The sequence below is a fragment of the Aquarana catesbeiana genome, linkage group LG01 (genome assembly GCF_042186555.1).
Source record: "Aquarana catesbeiana isolate 2022-GZ linkage group LG01, ASM4218655v1, whole genome shotgun sequence".
NCBI lineage: Eukaryota > Metazoa > Chordata > Amphibia > Anura > Ranidae > Aquarana > Aquarana catesbeiana.
The window spans coordinates 950,124,770-950,146,895 of record NC_133324.1 but is presented as its reverse complement, the minus strand read 5'-3'; the positions used below and the strand labels follow the sequence as shown (position 1 = coordinate 950,146,895).

The following is a 22,126-nucleotide window of genomic DNA, read 5'->3' as shown; positions in this document are numbered from 1 at the left end:
CACCGTGCCCATAATGCAGTCTCACCGTGCCCATAATGCAGTCTCACCGTGCCCATAATCACAGCCTCACCGTGCCCATAATGCAGTCTCACCGTGCCCATAATCACAGCCTCACAGTGCCCATAATCGCAGCCTTACCGTGCCAATAATGCAGTCTCACCGTGCCCATAATGCAGTCTCACCGTGCCCATAATCACAGCCTCACCGTGCCCATAATGCAGTCTCACCGTGCCCATAATGCAGTCTCACCGTGCCCATAATGCAGTCTCACTGTGCCCATAATGCAGCCTCACCGTGTCCATAATCACAGCCTCACTGTAGTCAGTGCCTGTGCCTGGGTTACACAGTCTGCGGGCATCTCCTGCTGTGTGTCTCCGAGCTGAGTGTGAAAACTTTGGCTGCGCTGTGAGAAAAGTCCCGCCCTCCTCCTAGGTCAGCTCGTGTGATAGACAGAACACTGCGTCTATCTGCGAGCTGATCTAGGAGGAGGACGGGACTTTTCTCACAGCACGGCCAAAGTTTTCACACTCAGCTCGGAGACACACAGCGGGAGATGCCCGCAGACTGTGTATGACATATAGTGGAGGAGGAGGGAGCGGAGCGCTGTGCTGCGCTGCAGCCACAGCTTGGCCCAAAGCGGCCCCAGGGTAGGCAGCCTACCGATCAAAAAAATTTTGATTGATCAAAAAAGTTAACATAGTTACATAGTTAGTAAGGTTGAATAAAGGCACCAGTCCATCCAGTTCAACCTGAATGAGTGTTGGTGCGTGTCTACAATTATCCTCCATCAAGATGCCCCTCTATTATTATTTTATTTAAGGTACCCATATAGCGCCGTCAATTTTTACGCAGTGCTTCACACACCCAACCCCCAAGGAGCCCACAATCCAAGGTCCCAAACCCAAACACTAGAGCTAATTTATTATGGACAGAAGCCAATTAACCTTCCAGCATGTCTTTGGAGCGTGGGAGGAAACCAGAATACCCAAAGGAAACCCACGCAGGCACAGGGAGAACATGCTACCCTGTTTCCCCGAAAATAAGACCTAGCGTGATTGTCAGTGATGGCTGCAATATAAGCCCTACCCCCCAAATAAGCCCTAGTTAAAGTCCTTGTAGGTCTTACTTTCAGGGTAGGGCTTATTTTCGGGTAAACAGGGTAGGGCTTATTTGGGGGGTAGGGCTTATATTGCAGCCATCACCGACAATCACGCTAGGTCTTATTTTCGGGGAAACAGGGTAACTCCAGGCAGGTAGTGTCGTGGTTGGAAATCGAACCAGCCACCCTTTTTAGTGCTAGGTGAGAGTGCTACCCACTACACCACTGTGCTGCCCGATTAATCGAAGAATTAATCGTTAATTTCCACAGCCCTAATTTTTTTTTTTTTTTTTTACTTTCTGCTATAAAACAGCTCAAAAAAAAATCCAATTTCTTCATCAATTTAGGCCAATATGTATTCTGCTACATGTTTTTGGGAAAAAAAATCACAACAATGTTAATACAGTAGAACCTTGGTTTGAGAGTAACTTGGTTTGAGAGCGTTTTGCAAGACAAGCAAATTTTTGTAACCACTTCCATACAGGGCATTTTCACCCCCTTCCTGCCCAAGCCAATTTTCAGCTTTCAGCGCTGTCGCACTTTGAATAACAATTGCGCGGTCATGCAACACTGTACCCAAATGACATTTTTATCATTTTTTTCTGACTAATAGAGCTTTCTTTTGGTGGTATTTGATCACCCCTGCGGTTTTTATTTCTTGTGCTATAAACAAAACAAGAGTGACAAGTTTGAAAAAAACACAATATTTTTTACTTTTTGTTATAATAAATATCCAATTTTTTTTTTTTTTTTAAACAAATTTTTTTCTCAGTTTAGGCCGATACGTATTCTTCCACATATTTTTGGTAAAAAATATCGCAATAAGCGTATATTTATTGGTTTGCGCAAAAGTTATAGCGTCTACAAAATAAGGGGACAGATTTATAGCATTTTTATTAATTTTTTTTTTTTTCACTAGTAATGGCGGCGATCTGCGATTTTTATCGTGACTGCAATATTGTGGCGGACACATCGGACAATTTTGACACATTTTTGGGACCATTCACATTTATACAGCGATCTGTGCTATAAAAATGCATTGATTACTGTATAAATGTGACTGGCAATGAAGGGGTTAACCAGGAGGGGGCGCTCTAGGGTTAAATATGTTGCTAGGGAGTCATTCTAACTGTGGGGGGAGGGGACTCACAAGGGGAGGAGACCGATAGGTGTTCCTCTGTACAAGGAACACACCATCGGTCTCCTCCCATCTGACAGGACGTGGATCTGTGTGTTTACACACACAGATCCATGGTCCTGCTCAGTTACCGGGCAATTGCGGGTGCCGGGCGGACATCCCGGCCGCCAGGCACGTGCACCAGGAGCTGGTGCGGGGGGCGCGCGCCCCCTGGGCTGCCTAGAAGGCTGCGCCGTCATATGACGGCGGCCCAGAACAACAGCTGCACCATCCCGCCGTCATATGAAGCAAGTGGTTAAATAAATTTTGTCTTGATATACAAGTAACGTCAAGTCACAACTGAGTGTAAAAGAGAAGAGAGGCGCCTCTAAGTGCCGGTTCACACAGGGGACTCACCGAGGCGACCTGCACATGACTTCGGCGGCGACTTGCAAAACGACTTCTGTATAGAAGTCAATGCAAGTCGCCTGAAGTCGCCCCAAAAATACTACAGGAACCTTTTTCTAAGTCGGAGCGACTTGCATCGCTCCTATTAGAACGGTTCCGTAGTACAGAACGGGAGGCGACTTGTCAGGCGGCTAGGTCGCCTGACAAGTCGCCCCTGTGTGAACCGGCACTAAGTGTAGCAATATGGTTACATTTAATGAAGGTACAACATTTTGCTACACTTATGCCGCGTACACACGGTCGGACTTTTCATCTACAAAAGTCCGACAGCCTGTCCGACAGACTTTCGGCGGACTTTCGGCAGACTTGCGGCGGACTTGCGGCGGACTTTCTAACGAACAGACTTGCCTACACACGACCACACAAAAGTCCGACGGATTCGTACGTGATGACGTACACCGGACTAAAATAAGGAAGTTGATAGCCAGTAGCCAATAGCTGCCCTAGCGTGGGTTTTTGTCCGTCGGACTAGCATACAGACGAGCGGACTTCGGGGTCCGTCGTAGTTACGACGTAAAGATTTGAAGCATGTTTCAAATCTAAAGTACGTCGGATTTGAGGCTAAAAAAGTACGTTGAAAGTCCGGAGAAGCCCACACACGATCGGATTACCAGCCAGCTTTAGTCCGTCAGCGTCCGTTGGACTTTTGTAGCTGAAAAGTCCGCCCGTGTGTACACGGCATTAGAGGCGCCTCTCTTCTCTTTTATACTCTGGAACTCCTGCTGGATTTTGCTTCTAATCCCCTTGTGGAAGCTTTCATTTGGTGATGGACATTTTATGGTTACACAACCTGGTCACATTGCTATAATCTTTTTATATGGACTATAAACTGAAGGACTTATGAATAAATGGTTGTGGAATGAATCATTTGAGTTTCCATTATTTCTTAAGGGGAAATTCGCTTTGATATACAAGTGCTTTGTATTACAAGCATGTTTCCAGAACGAATTATGCTCGCAATCCAAAGTTTTACTGTAATAATAAAACATTTTATTTATAGGCACCTTTCAGAACACCCAATATCACCTTACAAAGATAACAAAAAAGCAAAAAAGTAAATAAATAAAATAAAAATACATTACATAACCACTAAATTACAAAAAACAAATCAATGAGTCAGACAGGGTATGCTAGTTTAAAAAAAAATGAATTTCAAAACGTGATTTGAAGATGGGTAGGAAATCAATATTGCGGATGTCAAGTGGCGGGGTGTTCCAAAGTCGGGGGGGGGGGCAGAGCAGCTAAAGGCTCTCCGTCCTATAGTGGTCAGGCGGGTGGATGGAACATTGACATAAATGGAAGAAGACCTGAAAGTGCAGGAGGGTCTGTTGATATGCAGGAGTTCAGAAAGGTACGGAGGAGCGAGGTTATGAATGACCTTAACCACTCCCTTCCTGACCAGAGCACTTTTTGCGATACGGCGCTGCGTCGCTTAAACTGACAATTGCGCATGCAACGTTGCACCCAAACAAAATTGACGTCCTTTTTTTCCCACAAATAGAGCTTTCTTTTGGTGGTATTTGATCACCTCTGCAGTTTTTATTTTTTGCACTATAAACAAAAAAAAAGCGACAATTTTGAAAAAAAAGCTATATTTTTTACTTTTTGCTATAATAAGTATCCCCAAAAATTATATAAAAAAAAGGAATTTCTTTCTCAGTTTAGACCCATATGTATTCTTCTACATATTTTTGGTAAAAAAAAAAAAATATTGCAATAAGCGTATATTGATTGGTTTGCGCAAAAGTTATCGTGTCTACAAAATAGGGGATAGATTTATGGCATTTTTATTATAATTATTTTTTTTTTCTATGCACTTTTTATGGCGGACACACCAGACACTTTTGACACTATTTTGGGACCATTGTCATTTATACAGTGATCAGTGCTATAAAAATGACGCTGGCAGGGAAGGGGTTAAACACTAGGGGGCGATCAAGGGGTTAAGTGTGTTCTACTACCAGTGACATGACGGCGGTAGCTGTCATCGGAGCAGTGATCTCTGTCTTGTCACTAGGCAGAACGGGGAAATGCCTTGTTTACATAGACATCTTCCCATTCTGCCGATCCGTGACACGATCGCGGGACACCGAGTCCGCGGGCCCGCAGGCGCAGTCATGGAGTACGCGGCGGGCACACGCACACCCACAATGCTGCGTCTTAAAGGGGATGAACAGGTACGCCCATTTGCACAGCCGTGCCATTGTGCCAACGTATATATTTTACCAGTGTGAAAGCCCCGAGTGCTTTCACACTGGAGCGGTGCAGGACGGGAAAAAAAAAGTCCTGCAATCGGTGCGGGAGCAGTGCATACAGCGCTCCTAAACCGCCCCCGCCATTGGAATCAAAGGGCAGTGCTTTGGTTCACTCCGCTGTGTGAGAGGGAGTCCAAGGGACACACTGCTGTATCCCGTGTTGTTCTCAGGTCTGTAATCTTTAATGTCTGCACTGATGGAGGAGGAGGAAGGGGGGAGGATGGAGAAGGGTGTCTGCACTGATGGAGGGGGGGCTGCACTGAGAGGGGTTTTTTACTGATGGAGTGGAGGGGGGTCTGCAGTGTTAAAGGGGGGGTGTCTGCACTGATGCGGGGGAGGTGTCTGCATTGAGGGGGGTGTGCACTGATGGAGGGGGGAGTCTGCACTGATGCAAGGGGAGGTGTCTGCACTGAGGGGGTTTGCATTGATGGAGTGGAGGGGGAGGTCTGCACTGATGGAGGGGGTGTCTACACTGAGGGGGTCTGCACCGAGGGGGGTCTATACTGATGGAGAGGGTTTTATACTGTGGAAGGGGGGTTTGTACTTAGCGGGGAGTTGCATGACCGCGCAATTGTCATTTAAAAAGTGTCATCGCTGAAAGCTGAAAATTGTCCTGGGCAGGAAGGGGGTGAAAGCGCCCAGTATTGAAGTGGAGGGCAAGCAAGGAGTTGCGGACCATATTTTCTCACATCCCCATACCCAATCTGTGAGATCTCATGATATGTCGCAATATTGTTGTATTGCACGCGCGTGGGATGGAATGCATTATGCTATGCGGCTCATCTTGTGCATGGACTGTACAATGTTACAGTCATCTGTTTAAAAAGTAAGAGCCTTTCCATGAGATCTCTCATGAAGACTTTTTTTTTTAACCACTTGCCGTCCGCCGCACACCGATATACGTCGGCACAATGGCAGCGGTGGGCAAATGGGTGTACCTGTACGTCCCCTTTAATTGGAGGGGCTCCCGCCCACCACGTACGAGGTGCCCGTGGGTCCCGGCGATCGTGTCACAGAGTGGCAGAACAGGGAAGTGCCTATGTAAACAAGGCATTTACCCATTCTGCCTTGTGACATGACAGAGATCACCGCTCCCTGTCATTGAGAGCAGTGATCGCTGTCATGTGACTGGAAGCCCATCCCCCCCACAGTTAGAATCACTCCCTAGGACACACTTAACATTTTCATTGCCCCTAGTGTTTACCCCCTTCCCTGCCAGAGTCATTTACACAGTAATCAGTGCATTTTTATAGCACTGATCGCTGTATAAATGACAATGGTCCCAAATTAGTGTCAAAAGTGTCCGATGTGTCCGCCATAATGTTGCAGTCACGATAAAAATCGCAGATCATCATCGTCATTACTAGTAAAAGTAAAATGAATAATAAAAATGCCATTAAACTATCCTCTATTTTGTAGACGCTATAACTTTTGCGCAAGCCAATTATTATACGCTTATTGCAATTTTATTTACCAAAACTATGTAGAAGAATACATATTCGGCCTAATCTTAGGAAAGAAATGTTTTTTTTTTATATATTTGTAGCACCCTCTACCTAAAGGTAGGTGCTAAAGTAGGATTTTTGCTAAGCTTAGAAAGTACGGGTAGATTTAGGCAGGCTTATGCTGCGCGCTGGGCCTGTCTGTTTTGATTTTGGGACTGGGAGTGTTCAGTGTAGTGGTGGGTGTGGTCACCTGTGCTCTGATTCAGAGATGCCTCCCCTGATTCCAGAAAGATGGTTCTGGAATAGGGGTTGGACCTGAATTCTGAGTGGCAGGCAGCTCATGTGAGGAGCCCTGACCAATTATCTCTTGGTATTGGCAGGGGGCAGGCCTCCCATATAAGCTGGGGTCACATGCTGCCAGGGAGTTCTGAAGTGCAGGAATAGACAGCATGGAGTATTGAGTTGCTGTTCCGGGAATCCCCACATGGGGATGCGCCGAGCGCGGAGGAGGGATAGAGGAACCGCTAGGAGGGAACCTAGATAAAGATCTTCATTTCTGAAAATGAATCAAGCTGCTGTGACCGGGGAACACAGGACTTGTATGCTGGAGAAGATCAGTACGGAAGAAGCAGCAGCAAATCAGATGAGAGTAGATCAGTGTTCTGTGACCGGGGACACAGAACTGCCAAGTAGCAAAAGGTCAGTGTGAACGCAACAAGAGAAGAAGTTATAAAGAGTAGTGCAGAATGCTGTGCCCGGGGAACACAGCATTGACAGTGAAGGACTGGCTGGGAACAGCAGTCCTCCTATTACCATGTGTCAGGCCATCAGGGGGAGGCGTATCTCTGGTCTGGTTAGCACATTAGTAATAACCTTCTAAAAGCCTGTATGGCTGTCTGATTCATTGATCCATCGGGGAGAGGCTGTGTAGGCCTCTGGTTCTTTGATTCACTGAGGCAATACCGTTATAGTCTGCAAGGTGGAATTATTCAGAGTGATTCTTTCTTGTCCCAGTGGAAGTGAAGAAGTAGTCTCTCAGTAGTTTTGCAGAAGTAGGAGACTGGGAATACTATAGGTGCATCAATTTTCAAGCCAAGGCTGTTCAGTATTGTCTTATAGTAGACCAAATGCTATGGGCATCTCATATCATCCCTTGTTCCTCCCTTGTTGTCTTAACTGATAGTGGGGAGTCTGGCAGCAGGGTGATTGGCGGATTGCTAAGTAACCAAATCAGCAGCCCTTACGAGGGTACCGCTACATATTTTTGAGGGATATTTATTATAGCAAAAAGTAAAAAATATTGCCTTTTTTTTCAAAATTGTAGCTCTTTTTTTGTTTATAGCGCAAAAAATAAAAACCGCAGAGGTGATCAAATACAACTAAAAGAAAGCTCTATTTGTTGGAAAAAAAGGACATCAATTCTGTTTGGGTGCAACGTCGCACAACCGCGCTATTGTCATTTAAAGCGACACAGTGCTGAATCGCAAAAAGTGCTCTGGTCAGGAAGGGGGTAAAATCTTCTGGGGCTGAAGTGGTTAAGCAGACAAATGCAATGTTGTACAGCGCATGCATGAGATGACTTTATGTGCTCCATCTCCCTCATGCGCTCTATGACTATATTGCAAGCTGACCCCAGAAAGGATTTTCAAAATGGCGGTGTGAGAGTGAGGACACAGTCAGCAGAGAGGCACTATGAAAGGAGAAGTAGAGGCAGTATGAAGGTAGATATGTGTACTTATTTATGTTTTAGGTTGTCTTCATGTATTTTTCCATAAAAAGGGGAAAACTGCCATCTTTAGTCTATGGGGAGGTTGGCATGATGACATCAAATTGATAACCTAGGAGCTCATTTTCAAAAGATGAACCTGGTTAATATGTCGTTCTCATGAGATACATTGACTTGATGGTTCGTCAACACTTTTTAAACCGCGGCACTGTTGTAGTTATTCTATGTTGTCAACAAAAGAAATGAGTCTCGCTCACCTTGGCCCTAGTGTTGTCACTATCCGTGTATTCCAGGGGGGTGATGTTACAGTTGGACTCGATCTTGGCGATGCCGTATGCAGACTGGAAATGAGCGTTCAGACTCAGCGTGTACGGGACCTCACCAACTGGAACCTTTGGACGTGTGGATTTTATGCTCACATCTGGAAGAGATAACAAGGAAATATCTCCCTCTGCACAATGCAGATCATCATCATTTCATGTTAACATTTTACAGAAGGATAGGTTAAAAGTGAACCTTACCGGGGATACGATGTAAAAATACTGCTGAAATGCAAGTATTTTTGTTAGACTTCAAGTCAATCCTTGTAAGCATCCCTGTGGAGCACCTTGGATCCAGGCTGTACATTAAAGGTCTCGAAAGACATGTACGGAGCTGGAAGGAAATGTAAGTGCAGGGCATACATGAGGGGGTGGAAGGAATTATCAGAATGCAATAGGTTAAAGAGGTGTTGGGACTGTTCAGGGAAAATAAACTGGCCCCTTACCTGATTGGAGGAGTTTAGTGCAGGATAGGGAGGAGCTGGATAGTTAGTGAAGGGAGGAAGCAAGAGGCATCAGTTGCAGGTGGAAGTCGGTGGTGGAACGTCCCGCCCTCCCGCCCCTGAGGAGAAGTTTGGAAGTACTTCATGCAAAAGGTGTGGCGATTGGGGTCCTTGACAAAAATGTAGGTATTTTGATAAAACGGTGGGACCCGTCTCCGGTATGGAGTCCTCCTGGTTTGTCTAGTTCAGTCTAGACTACCGGGTAGTAAGGTGGAAGGGTTCTGTGGTCAGTTAGTAAGTCCCTGAGGTGGTGTTGCGGCTGGGGACAGAATCTAACTTAGAGGTACCACAGATTCCAAAAGTTTGGAAGATGGTGTCGTTAAGGATCTGCAATCATCTATTCATATAAGGTTTATGTTTTAAATATGTTTGCGTTGATAAAAGGCCAAGCGGCAATTTAAATCCAACACAGTGTCAGTGTCATTGCTGGGAGGAAAGGGAAAGGTGTTGGCAGGTACATAATTGAGTTGGGGCAGTAAGTTCTCTGAATTACCCTAGTCATGCTCAAGTCAAGTGTAATCCCCACCTGCCCCACTCATGTCTTTCAGTTGCCAGATACCCAAATCTCTTCTGCCCTGATGCCCAACCCACCCTTTGACATTTATTGTGTGCCTTGTAAAAACATAAAGGCATGGAGAACCTCTCCGTTCCACGCCACCAATGGCTGAGGGAGCCCGCCCAGGAGGGCAATATGCACACAAAAGGCCAAGGGAGCAGTGGCGGCTGGTGCTAAATTAACTTGGCAAACTAACAACACCCACCCTCCCCACTGGAGACAGACGGCGGACGGGAAGGCGGTGATCGCCGCAAGCAAACCCCCACCCCTGGCATTAGACAGACTGACCTTAACTTAGGACTGAGGGGGAAGGAAGAGCCAGGCAGTTGCTTCTCCTCCCAGCTGAAAAGGAAGTGTGTCCTAAGGCTGAGACCCGATTGGCCAGGGAGTCCTAAGACTCCCTGGCCAATCGGGTCTCAGGACTGGCTTTCTGATTGGCTGGGAGGAGAATCAGGAAGACAATAGTGAATATTAATACGCTATTGTCACACAACTGGGTGTGTACAGAGCACCCCGAGCCCACCCTTTTTTTGAAGCCACTTAGAACATTGGGCTCTATTCATGTGCTTCAAAAAAAATGAAATTGGCACCCTGAATGTAGATTAGGGGCGGCGCATGGATTAGTGGGGTGGCACCCCTGCGCCCCGTATGGACAGGCCACCACTGCAAGGGAGAGAGGAGATACTTTTGATGTGTTCAGTTCATATCTCCTACACAGCCTTCAAAGTCATAGCCGATCAACCAGTGCTGAGAACAATTTTCTACTCACCTGTGGCGTCTGTGTGCATGTCCATTGGTGGTGTGGAACGGAGAGGTTCTCTATGCCTTTATGTTTATCTAATGTGACTGATACATCCAATTTATGATTCGTAGTGCATTTTATATGATATCCCCTTTACAAAATTTGGAAATTTGAAAATCCAAAAATAAGAATGAAAATCTGAACATTCAAAAGAATGAAAATCTGAAAATCCGAAAACTCGAAAATCTGAAATAACTAACTTAGGCCTCTTTCACACGGATGATCCGTATGTCCGTTTTTCATCCATCCGTTTTCGGATGAAAAACGGACATACAGTCATCCCTATGGAGCGTCGGATGTCAGCGGTGACATGTCCGCTGACATCCGACCCCGCTCCGATCCGAAAAGTGTAACGGAGGAAAAACCTACTTTTCCCTCCGTTTTCGGATCGGATCGGATGACGACGGACACTACGGACCGTCATCATCCGATCCCCCCATAGGGGAGAGCGGCGCTCTGACAGGTCCGTCGCTGCACAGCGTGCAGCGATGCACCTGTCATCTTCCTGCTCAGCGGGGATCGGCGGAGCGATCCCCGCTGAGCCAGCGTGTGTTCACGGGGCGGATCATGACTGATCTGCCCCGTGTGAAAGAGGCCTAATAATAAATATTAAATTATAGATATGAGAATTTCCTTTCAAATTTGGCTGTTAGTGAACGTATTTGAACGGATTATCTGAAATAACGAATGCCGTATCTAAACGAATGGAACGTAACGATCTAATAATAATAAATATTTTTATTAGTATTATTTATTATTAATTTGTTCCATTCCATTTGTTTAGATGCGGCATTCGTTATTTCGGATAATTCGTAACTTCAGATAAATTTGTATTCGTTACGTTCACAAATAGCCAAATTTGAAAGGAAATTCCAATACCTATAATTTAATAGTTAGTTATTATTAGTTAGTTATTATTTCAAATTTTACCGATTTTCTTTCTTTTTTTTTCAGATTTTTGAATTTTCGGGTTTTCGAATTTCAGAATTTTTGAATTTTTGAATTTCAGAATTTCAGAATTTCCGAAAAAAGCAAAAAAACGAATGAAATGAAAACGAACAAATTTTTTGTCAGTGCACATGTCTACCTGTCGGTTTCTTCTGTATAATTTGCCCTTTTGCTGTATAAAGTTACTTTTACTGGACTGTCTTTGAGCCAGTTGTTCACCCCTCTGATCCTCTACAGTTGACATAGGAACTGGTTTTGAAGACCAATACAAAGTACCCACTGCACTTTAGCAAAACATTTTAGGCCAGGTCAGGTACATTTTAGGGTTAGTTGTCCTTTCAGAGGAGCAAATCAAAGGATTACATTGAAAATGTTTAAAAAAATTCTTATTTGTACCTATTGGGGTGTATCTCGGGTTGAGGACAGCCGGCAGTACAAAGCGCACAGCTCCGTCTGCCTCCACCGGCAGCTCCTGCACATATTTCAGGGTGACCTCGGTCTCCTGTCCAGGAGGGAGATTCCCGACACTGCAGGTAAAGATGTCCGCCGTGTTCCTATCTTCCCCCATGTAGAAGGCTTGCTTACCCTGGCTGATGGCCTCCTCATAGGTTTTTTGAGCCTGGAGAAGAGAGGGAGCAGCAAACTGGTTACTGTCATCATGCAATTTGATTTGTAAATATGGTCTACACATAATTTGGTTCCGGTTTCTGAAGCTGTGATGGCTGCTGAGATGAAAATCCGATTTGCTAAAAAATGAAAGGAGCAGAATTGTATGGTGTACGTCCACTGTTTCAATCACTTCGGATTTGCCTGCTGAATGACCGGGCCATTTTTTGTGATTCGGCACTGCGTCGCTTTAACTGACAATTGCGCGGTCGTGCGACGTTGCACCCAAACAAAATTGGCGTCCTTTTTTTCCCCCACAAATAGAGATTTCTTTTGGTGGTATTTGATCACCTCTGCGGTTTTTATTTTTCGCGCTATAAACAAAAAAAGAGCCACAATTTTGAAAAAAAAAAGCAATATTTTTTACTTTTTGCTATAATAAATATCCACCAAAAATATATAAAAAAAACTTTTTTTTTCCTCAGTTTAAGGCCGACATGTATTCTTCTACATATTTTTGGTAAAAAAAAATCGCAATAAGGGTATATTGATTGATTTGCGCAAAAGTTATAGTGCCTACAAAATAGGGCATTTTTATTGTTATTTTTTTTTTATTAGTAATGGCGGCGATCTGAGATTTTTATCATGACTGCGACATTATGGCGGGCACATTGGACACTTTTGACACTATTTCGGGACCATTGTCATTTATACAGCGATCAGTGCTATAAAAATGCACTGCTTACTGTGTAAATGACACTGGCAGGGAAGGGGTTAACCACTAGGAGGCAATGAAGGGGTTAAGTGTGTCCTAGGGAGTGATTCTAACTGTAAGGGGGATGGGCTACAAGTGACACGACAGTGATCACTGCTCCCCATGACAGGGAGCAGTAGATCTCTGTCCTGTCACAAGGCAGAACAGGGAAATGCCTTGTTTACATAGGCATGTTCCTGTTCTGCCTCTCCGTGAGACGATCGCGGGCACCCGGCAGACTTCGAGTCTGCGGGACACGTGGGAGCACTCACAGAACACGCGGCAGGGGGCGCGCACGCCGGCAAGGAGGCAAATTCAAAGGGACGTACAGGTGCGCCCATTTGCGCAGCCGCGCCATTCTGCCGACGTAAATTCACATGCGGCGGTCGGCAAGTGGCTAAGATTGTTGGAGGACGGTGGGGTGTCAGTGACCTGACCATTGCATCATCATAACTGATATAAAAAGTTCCATTGCAGGTCAATGCAAACCACATTTTTTTTGTCCCTGATTCACACCAACTCAGCTCTTTTATGCCGCGAAGGAGAAGGTTTTTTTTTTGGACAGAGCGAAGGAAACAGGAAAAAAAGTTCCTATCGATTTATGGGAACAGGGGAGTGTTAGAAAGTCTAATAGGTCTGGAAAAATTTTGGTGGCCTCTAGGAACAATATCACTGGGTATGTGATTTAAAGCAACGGTTGTACCATCATCCAAGAGTCAGTGAAATAGAGGTTTGGGGACCGGAAACTAGTTGAAACACTGTTTTTGACCAAGTCATCTTTGTTTTAATTCACTAGTGTCATGCAGTGGCGTCGCTAGGGGGTGGCTTTTGAGGCTATAGCCCCACATCTGGGGCCCATAGCCCCGAGTCTCTGCAGGGGTCCCCAAGAGGAGGGGAGGTTCTCTGGGGACCCTGATGCAAGTGGGTGGCTCTTTGAGGACCCTGATGCCAGGGGGAGGCTCTCTGGGGACCCTGATTTTAAGGGGGGGCTCTCTGGGGACCCTGATTTAAGGGGGAGGCTCTCTGGGGACCCTAATGTACGGGGGGCTCTCTGGGAACCCTGATGTATGTGTATGCCCGCCCAAGCGTATGACTTTCTTTACTACGCTGCTATGGGCTCTAGCCCCAGATCTTTTGTAGACCTAGCCCCTGGTGTCATGTATCATGTATCAATAAATTTTCTTTAATTTTTATGACTGTTTATATAATCCATTGTATCCCTCTTGTATTGTACCGAGATAGTCCACTTGCTTCTTTTTTGGTGAGCCTTGGTTGGGGACCAGGTTCCCAAACCTCTAATAGGTCTGTCGGTATCCATTTTAAATATGTAGTACCCTCCTAGATAGGTGCTAGGATGAGTGTTATATAGGTTTTGGTTTCTCTGCTTAACAGAGGGACAGTTAGGTAAATGTATGTGCCGTCTGCTTAACAGAGGCCTGTGATCGGTTAGTGAAGGCTTCTCAGTGTGCTCTGGTGCCGCTTATGCTGTCTAGGTGTCCCTGTGCTTAGCAACCTAGGAAGGTTATGGGTTATAGGTGGAGACTGGGCAGATGAGCAGCATAAATAGTCAAACAGCCCTGGCCGATTGGAAGGGGAGGTGCCCCTAGGCATGCTGGGTGCCTGTATTTATGTTCAAGCATAGCTCCCAACTGTCTCTGATTTCGAGGAACTGTCCCTGATTTGGAACAATCCCTGTCCCTCTGTCCCTCACTCCTCCTCATTTGTCCCTCATTTTGGTCTGATCTATATAGTTGTATATAAAATGCACTTTTTATCTATCAAAAAGTGTTTTCCAACCTTTCACCTGATTCCTAAATTGCTGCATTTGTAAATTCCAAAAGCCAATATAAAGGAATAGTAGTGGTAAAAAAAAAAGCACGTATGGGTTTAACCACTCTTGTTTTTTTGTACAATTCTTCTTTAAAGGAGTTGTACACCTTCGTGTTTTTTCACCTTATTGCATCCTATGCATTAAGGTGAAAAAACACCTGTCAGTGACCGCCCCCTCCAGCCCTCCCATTTTACTTACCTGAACCCTCGAACTTGGCCCCCCCGGGGACGCGCTGTCTCTTTGCCCGAGGTTCTCGGTTCTTGATTGGATAGACTGATAGCAGCGCAGCCATTGGCTCCCGCTGCTGTCAATCAAATCCAATGACGCGAGCACCGGGGGCGGGGCCGAGTCCTGCATTCGCCCTCTATGGACGCCGAATGCTGGACTCGGGAGCACGCCTGCAAGGTAACCCCCTCGGGGGAAGCGCTTCTCCGAGAGGGTTATCAGATGTGGGGAGGAGCCGAGAGAGCCGCCGAGGGACCCCAGAAGAGCAGGTTTGGGGCCACTCTGTGCAGAACGAGCTGCACAGTGGAGATAAGTATGATATGTCTGTTATTTTTTTTTTAAATTTACCTTTACAATCACTTTAAGGGGGCGTGGCAAGGGGTGTGTCCTATGCCTGCATACTTTTGCTGTTAGGTGTCCCTCATTCCTATCTCAAAAAGTTAGGAATTATGCATGGGGCTATTGTTTAGATCATTCCTAGGAGAGGATTGCACCAGGCTGGGGGAGATGCATTTTCTCCCCCGGAACTTGCTGCCATGTGGCCTCAGGTGGGCGACCTGAGGGTCTGAAGTCTGTGTGGCTGACCCTGGTCCTACCATAGCTGACAGAGGGAGAGTCTGCTGTACATTTGGCCTGGTATCACGGAGAGAGAAGGGTGCCGGTGGTGTTCAAGAGCCTTATGAGTATAGACACCCTAAGATTCCTTAGACAGTTATCCCCTCTTATGCTCTAAGTCAGCTGAGGGCCCACACAACGAAGAAGGATGGCTTGTGTTCTCAGAGCTTAGTCCAGGACTGTCCACTACTTTACTAAGGGACATTTCTCTGTTCTTCAACCAGCTGCTGCTGTGGAGAAGTCTTTATGGGCCTTCTGCAAGGACTTCAGCCAAGTTTCACTAGGAAAGGAAGTTGGAGTCCTCAGTGTGAATAGTTCAATTTAGAAGTATCCTGCTATATCTGTTACCCTATCCAAGTTCTCCAATAAAACCAAAACAAAACCCCTAGACCAGTGGTTCTCAACTCCTGTCCCCACTAACAGGCCAGGTTTGCAAGGTATAAAACCTGTTTCCCGATTGGCCAAAAACGTCTGGCAATTCTATTGGATGCCTAGCATTGGAAACAGGAGAGAGGAGACACAGTGGAAGCTGCTCCAGGAGAGGACACCGGTCACCGGAGCAGCTTTTCCCGAGCCCGTCACGATCTCAATGCCCGCATCCAACGTAAGGACAGCGCATGGTGGTGGGGGGGCTGTGTTAGTGCTGGGGGGGTGACCCTGCTCCCTTCTGACCTCATGCGATCTTGCAGTGCATTATGGCGAGCGCCCCTTTCTTTTGATTTGTTCTACGAACAAAGGAACACCCCATGTTCGACTCGAACTTAGGTTCAAGTCGAACATTGGGCCCATCCCTACATGGTGCCTCTCTAACCCTTCTACCCTTGGCACCAGTAAAAAGAGCTCTAACAGGGAGTGGAGATTAGGGTCATCTGGGAGATGGGATTAAATGTCTCTTGGGCAGAAGTCAAAGCCTGTTCTACAACCTGTGGTTAGGATACAAATGGGACTCCACGGAGACACAGATGGACTTGAAGACTAGCACAGGTAACAGTAGAGTTACCCCTGTAGGATCTGTTTAATCCCAGCTCCAGGCTTCACATGGGACTTCAGCAAGTCAAGATCCAGCCTTGTCCCATCCTGACTGTTTATTCTCCTCCACTCCCATTCTTTCATTAAATATCAAAGCCCTTTGTTGACAGTTTACAGCCTTGGTCGGAGATCCACTGAGTTCCGATATATTTGCTTTTTAATCCTCATTACCTGCTCCTTCTCCTGAAGGTCGGCTATAATCGTCTTCCCCTCTATTGTGGCCTCAAAGCTGTAGACAGCGGCGTCTTCATCCATGGGGAAGAAAAAGATGGTATCCACCGCCTTCTCCTCCTTGTTCTTATACTTGAGAGTCGCCGATACATCTGCCACAAAGCCTTTCACCTGGATGTCAACCCAGATCCCCTGCAGAGGGACTAGACACACACACACAGGAGAATTACACAATTTAATCTGGAGTCTTGTACCTTGAGCTACACTATACATTTGATGGAGACAGGTACACTTTAAAAGTACTCTCCAATAAAACTAGGGAACATACAAATACCAAAAACACATCCTGCCTGCAAAAAGATATTAGGATTTTTGACTTATTAGTAAAATCTATTTCTTGAAGTACAGTACACAGGATCTTTAGATTCTAACCAACCAGGCCTTTTTTTGACACTTTTTTTTTTTTAGTAGAAAACTACTACTACTACTTCAAAAAATAAACTTTAATGAATTTTAATGTACAAAAACATAACACATAACCCAATTTGTGGTGACATATAAAAGATGATGTTACGCTGAGTAAATGGATTCCCAACATGTCATGATTTAAAATTGCACATGGATTGGCGACAAACTACTATACATAAAATTTTTCCATAGGCGACACTTAAAATATTTTTACAGGTTACCAGTTTAGAGTTACAGAAGAGGTCTAGCACTAGAATTATTGCTCTCGCTATACTGTTTGCGGAGATACCTCACATGTGTGGTGCGAACATCGTTTTATGTATGTGTGCGCGACCTATGTATGCATTCGCTTCACACAGAGGTAAGGGGGTGGTTAAAAAAAAATATATATATATATATATATATATATATATATATATATATATATATATATATATATATATATATATATATATATATATATATATATATATATAATTTTTATATTTTTTTTACCATCCCCATCCCTCCGCGTGAAGCAAAAAAAAAACATATATACACAGTGCCTTGAAAAAGTATTTGTACCCCGTGACATTTTCCACATTTTGTCATGTTAGGACCAAAAACGTAAATGTATTTTATTGTGATTTTATGTGATAGACCAACACAAAGTGGCACATAATTGTGAAGTGGAAGGAAATTGATAAATGGTTTTCAAATTTTTTTTACAAATAAATATGTGAAAAGTGTGGGGGGCATTTGTATGGCGCCCCCCTGAGTCAATACTTTGTAGAACCCCCTTTCAACTGCAATTACAGCTGCAAGTCTTTTTGGGGATGTCTCTATCAGCTTTGCACATCTAGAGAGGGACATTTTTGCCCATTCTTCTTTGCACAATAGCTCAAGATCTGTCAGATTGGATGCAGTGCGTCTGTGTACTGCAATTTTCAAGTCTTGCCACAGATTGTCAATTGGATTTAGGTCTGGACTTTGACTGGGCTGCTCTAACACATTTAATATGTCTTGATCTAAAGTAAACCCTTCTATTGCAGCTCTGGCTGTATGTTTAGGGTCGTTGTCCTGCTGGAAGGTGAACCTCCGCTACAGTCTCAGGTCTTTTGTAGACTCTAACAGGTTTTCTTCTAAGATTGCCCTGTATTTGGCTCCATCCATCTTCCCATCAACTCTGACCAGCTTCCCTGTCCCTGCTGAAGAAAAGCATCCCCACAACATGATGCTGCCACCACCATGTTTCACGGTGGGGATGGTGTGTTCAGGGTGATGTGCAGTGTTAGTTTTCCGCCACACATAGCATTTTGCTTTTAGAATAAAAAGGTACATTTTGGTCTCATCTGACAAGAGCACCTTCTTCCACGTGTTTGCTGTGTCCCCCACATGGCTTCTCGCAAACTGCAAACAGGACTTCTTATGGCTTTCTTTCAACAATGACTTTCTTCTTGCCACTCTTCCATAAAGGTCAGATTTGTGGAGAGCACGACTAATAGTTGTCCTGTGGACAGATTCTCCCACCTGAGCTGTGGATCTCTGCAGCTCCTCCAGAGTTACCATGGACCTCTTGGCTGCTTCTCTGATGAATGTTCTCCTTGCCCGGCCTGTCAGTTTAGGTGGACGGCCATGTCTTGGTAGGTTTGCAGTTGTCATACTCTTTCCATTTTTGGATGAACAATGCTCGTTGAGATGTTCAAAGCTTGGGATATTTTTTTATAACTTAACCCTGCTTTAAACTTCTCCACAACTTTATCCCTGACCTGTCTGGTGTGTTCTCTAACAAACTTCTAACAAGGTTCTCTATCAAATCTCTAAGGGCTTCACAGAACAGCTGTATTTATACTAAGATTAAATTACACACAGGTGGACTCTATTTACTAATTACGTGACTTCTGAAGGCAATTGGTTCCATTAGACTTTAGTTAGGGGTATCAGAGTAAAGGGGGCTGAATACAAATGCCCTCCACACTTTTCACATATTTATTTGTAAAAAAAATTGAAAACTATTTATCATTTTCCTTCCACTTCACAATTATGTGCCACTTTGTGTCGGTCTATCACATAAAATCCCAATAAAATATATTTACATTTCTTACGTTACAGGCCCTCTTTATGGAGACATCTGGGGGTCTATAAAACCCCAAATCTCTCCTCTACCTTTGAAAGCATCAAAAAACAAAACATTGATCTGATGCTTTAAAAAAAAAAAATTCTTTACATCCGCCCTAAACCGGAAGTGATGTCATGATGTCGCTCCTGGCCTCCTAGATCATAGAGGTGAGATGAACTGGTCTCTCTTCACCTCTTTGTCCAGCCGGGCGAACCACTGGATTGTTCCCCAGGCTCACCGGTGAGAACGGTATGCTTGAGACACACAGTCGAGCAGCAGAAGGAGGGGAGGGACCACTCCCACTGCTTCTAAAAACGATCCAGCAGCTAACCAGCCTCTCAGATTACTTTTATCAGAAACTGAATCACTGGCTGAAAAAAAAAATAGAGTTATGGCTGATAGCTTCAGCCATAGCCCGGGTAAACCACTTCAAAGCCGTCGTGTATAAATACGTATTGCGGTGTTTGTTTTTTTATTAATTTCAAACATGTTATACTTACCTGCTCTGTGTAATGGTTTTGCACAGAGCAGCCTCGATCCTCCTCTTCTCTGGTCCCCCGCCGGCACTTCCGGCTCCTCCCCCTTAATCAGTGCCCCCCCAATAGCAAGCTGCTTGGTATGGGGGCACTGGTGTGTGCTTGCTTCTGAGCCCCATTCTATGCATCCACAACACACATAGAGCTGTGGCACGGCCACGCCCCCCACCCAATGTCTGCTGGCACCCGCTGATCATCAGGCAGAGAGTTCCACTCTGACAGTATTTAGAAACTCGGATTTTGCCGATCTGAATACTTTGAAGTGCAAAGGAGGGATTTGGGGTCTTTTAGACCATAAAGAGTACCTGTCACCACCTATTACTGTCAGAAGGGATGTTTACATTCCTTGTGACAGAAATAAAAGTGACCAGATTTTTTTTTTTTAAAGGGACAATGTTAAAAAATAAATATGAAAAAAAAATAAATAAAAATTTTAAAGCACCCCCGTCCCGTGTGCTCGCGCACCTAAGAAAACGCATATGCAAGTTGTGCCCACAAATGTAAACAGTGTTTAAATTACACATGTAAGGTATCACCATGATCGTCAGAGTGAGACCAATAATTCTAGCAAAAGTCCTCCTCTGTATCTCGAACCTGATAACCATTACATTTTTTTAAAGCGTCACCTATGGAGATTTTTAGGTATCGTAGTTTGTCCCCATTCCAGGAGCGTGCGCAACTTTAAAGCATGACATGTCACATATCTATTTACTTGGCGTAACATCATCTTGCACATTATACAAAAAAATTGGGCTAACTTTACTGTTTTGTTTTTTTTTTTAATTCATGAAAGTGTCTTTTTTCCCCAAAAAATTGCCTATGAAAGACCGGTGCAAAAATGCCGTGTGACATAAAAAATTTGCAACGATCGCCATTTTATTTTCTAGGGTCTCTGCTAAAAAATGTTATATAATATTTGGGGTTCTAAGTAATTTTTTAGCAAAAAATATGGATTTTAACTTGTAAGCAACAAGTGTCAGAAATAGGCTTGGGCATGAAAGGGATTATTATTATTATTATTATACAGGATTTATATAGCGCCAACAGTTTGCGCAGGGCTTAAAGGGATAAAATGTATGTGCAACGCAATCACAAATTAAATATAAGACATATACATAATCCTATAGCTAGAATAATAATAGATAGTCCCTGCTGAAGAAGCCCATGATGAGGGCGTAACGCGTATGGGTGGGAGGAGCTATTACCCATGATGTCGCTATTCACTTTAGTATCAGCGTGGTGATCTGAATACATGCTTGTTTTACACATATTTATGTGAGTGTTTTTATTCCCTTGATCCAATTTTTTAAAATAATTTTGAAGCAGAGAGCGCTATGGTTTCTCCATTTCTATTTTTTGGTATGTTATACCTTTTGATTGAGACCCAAGAAGTGGAGTAGCGTGATTCAGGGACGCCACTAGAGGAGTGTTCCAGTACCATCCTGGGTGGAGTTTGCTGAGGCCTTTGTGACTCTGTGGTGGGGGTTATACCTTGGACATAAGCAGGCCTTTTATCTGGAGGTGGTGGGCACCGAACACATTGGATGTTTTTTTAACCCTCGCATGTCTAATGGAGCATACACACGGTCGGACTTTTCGACCGGACTGGTCTGACGGACGCCGACGGACCAAATCCGGCGGACAATCCGACCGTGTGTGGGCTTCACCGGACCTTCAGCGGACTTTTCCAGGCGCAAATATGACGGACTTTAGATTTGGAACATGCTTTAAATCTTTACGTCGTAACTACGCCGGATCCAGAAATCCGCTTGTCTGTATGCTAGTCCGACGGACAAAAATGGACGCTAGGGCAGCTATTGGCTACTGGCTATCAACTTCCTTATTTTAGTCCGATCATACGTCATCACGTATGAATCCGTCGGACTTTGGTGTGATCGTGTGTAGGCAAGTCCGTTCGTTAGAAAGTCCGTCGGAAGTTCGTCAAAAGTCCGTTGAAAGTCCGCTGGAAAGTTTGTCGGACCAGTCCGGTCGAAAAGTCCGCCCGTGTGTACGTGGCATTAGCCTTTTTTCTGACATCTGTTGGTTACAAGTTAAAATCCGTATTTTTTGCTAGAAAATTACTTAGAACACCCAAACATTATTTATACATATATATTTTTTAGCAGAGACCCTAGAGAATACAATGGCGATTGTTGCAAAATTTTATGTCACACGGCATTTGCGCAGCGGCCTTTCAAACGCAATTTGTTTGGGAAAAAAAGACACTTCCGTGAATAAAGAAGAAACAAAAACGTAAAGTTAGCCCAATTTTTTTGTATAATGTGAAAGATGATGTTATGCCGAGTAAATAGATTCCTTATGCCCCGTACACACGGTCGGATTTTCCGACGGAAAATGTGTGATAGGACCTTGCTGTCGGAAATTCCGACCGTGTGTGGGCTCCATCATACATTTTTCATCAGATTTTCTGACACACAAAGTTTGAGAGCTTGCTATAAAATTTTCCGACAACAAAATCCGTTGTCAGAAAATCCGATCGTGTGTACACAAATCTGACGCACAAAGTGCCACGCATGCTCAGAATAAATTAAGA

At 44.6% G+C, this 22,126-nt stretch overlaps 1 protein-coding gene across 6 annotated transcripts in view; it reads right to left on the bottom strand.

Moving 5' to 3' along the window:
* LOC141121673 (von Willebrand factor A domain-containing protein 5A-like) overlaps positions 1-22,126 on the bottom strand; it is a 147,197-nt gene that overhangs the window by 86,024 nt on the left and 39,047 nt on the right. For 4 of the 6 annotated variants that reach the window (XM_073611411.1, XM_073611367.1, XM_073611403.1 and 1 more), the window contains exons 3-5: positions 16,471-16,673; positions 11,636-11,858; positions 8,368-8,531 (exon numbers count right to left, since the gene is read on the bottom strand). In XM_073611411.1, the coding sequence (XP_073467512.1) occupies positions 8,368-8,531; positions 11,636-11,858; positions 16,471-16,673 (590 nt within the window). Of the gene's footprint in view, positions 1-8,367; positions 8,532-8,631; positions 8,765-11,635; positions 11,859-16,470; positions 16,674-22,126 lie in introns of those variants that run through there. The other 2 variants (XM_073611386.1, XM_073611394.1) reach the window with 2 other exon arrangements.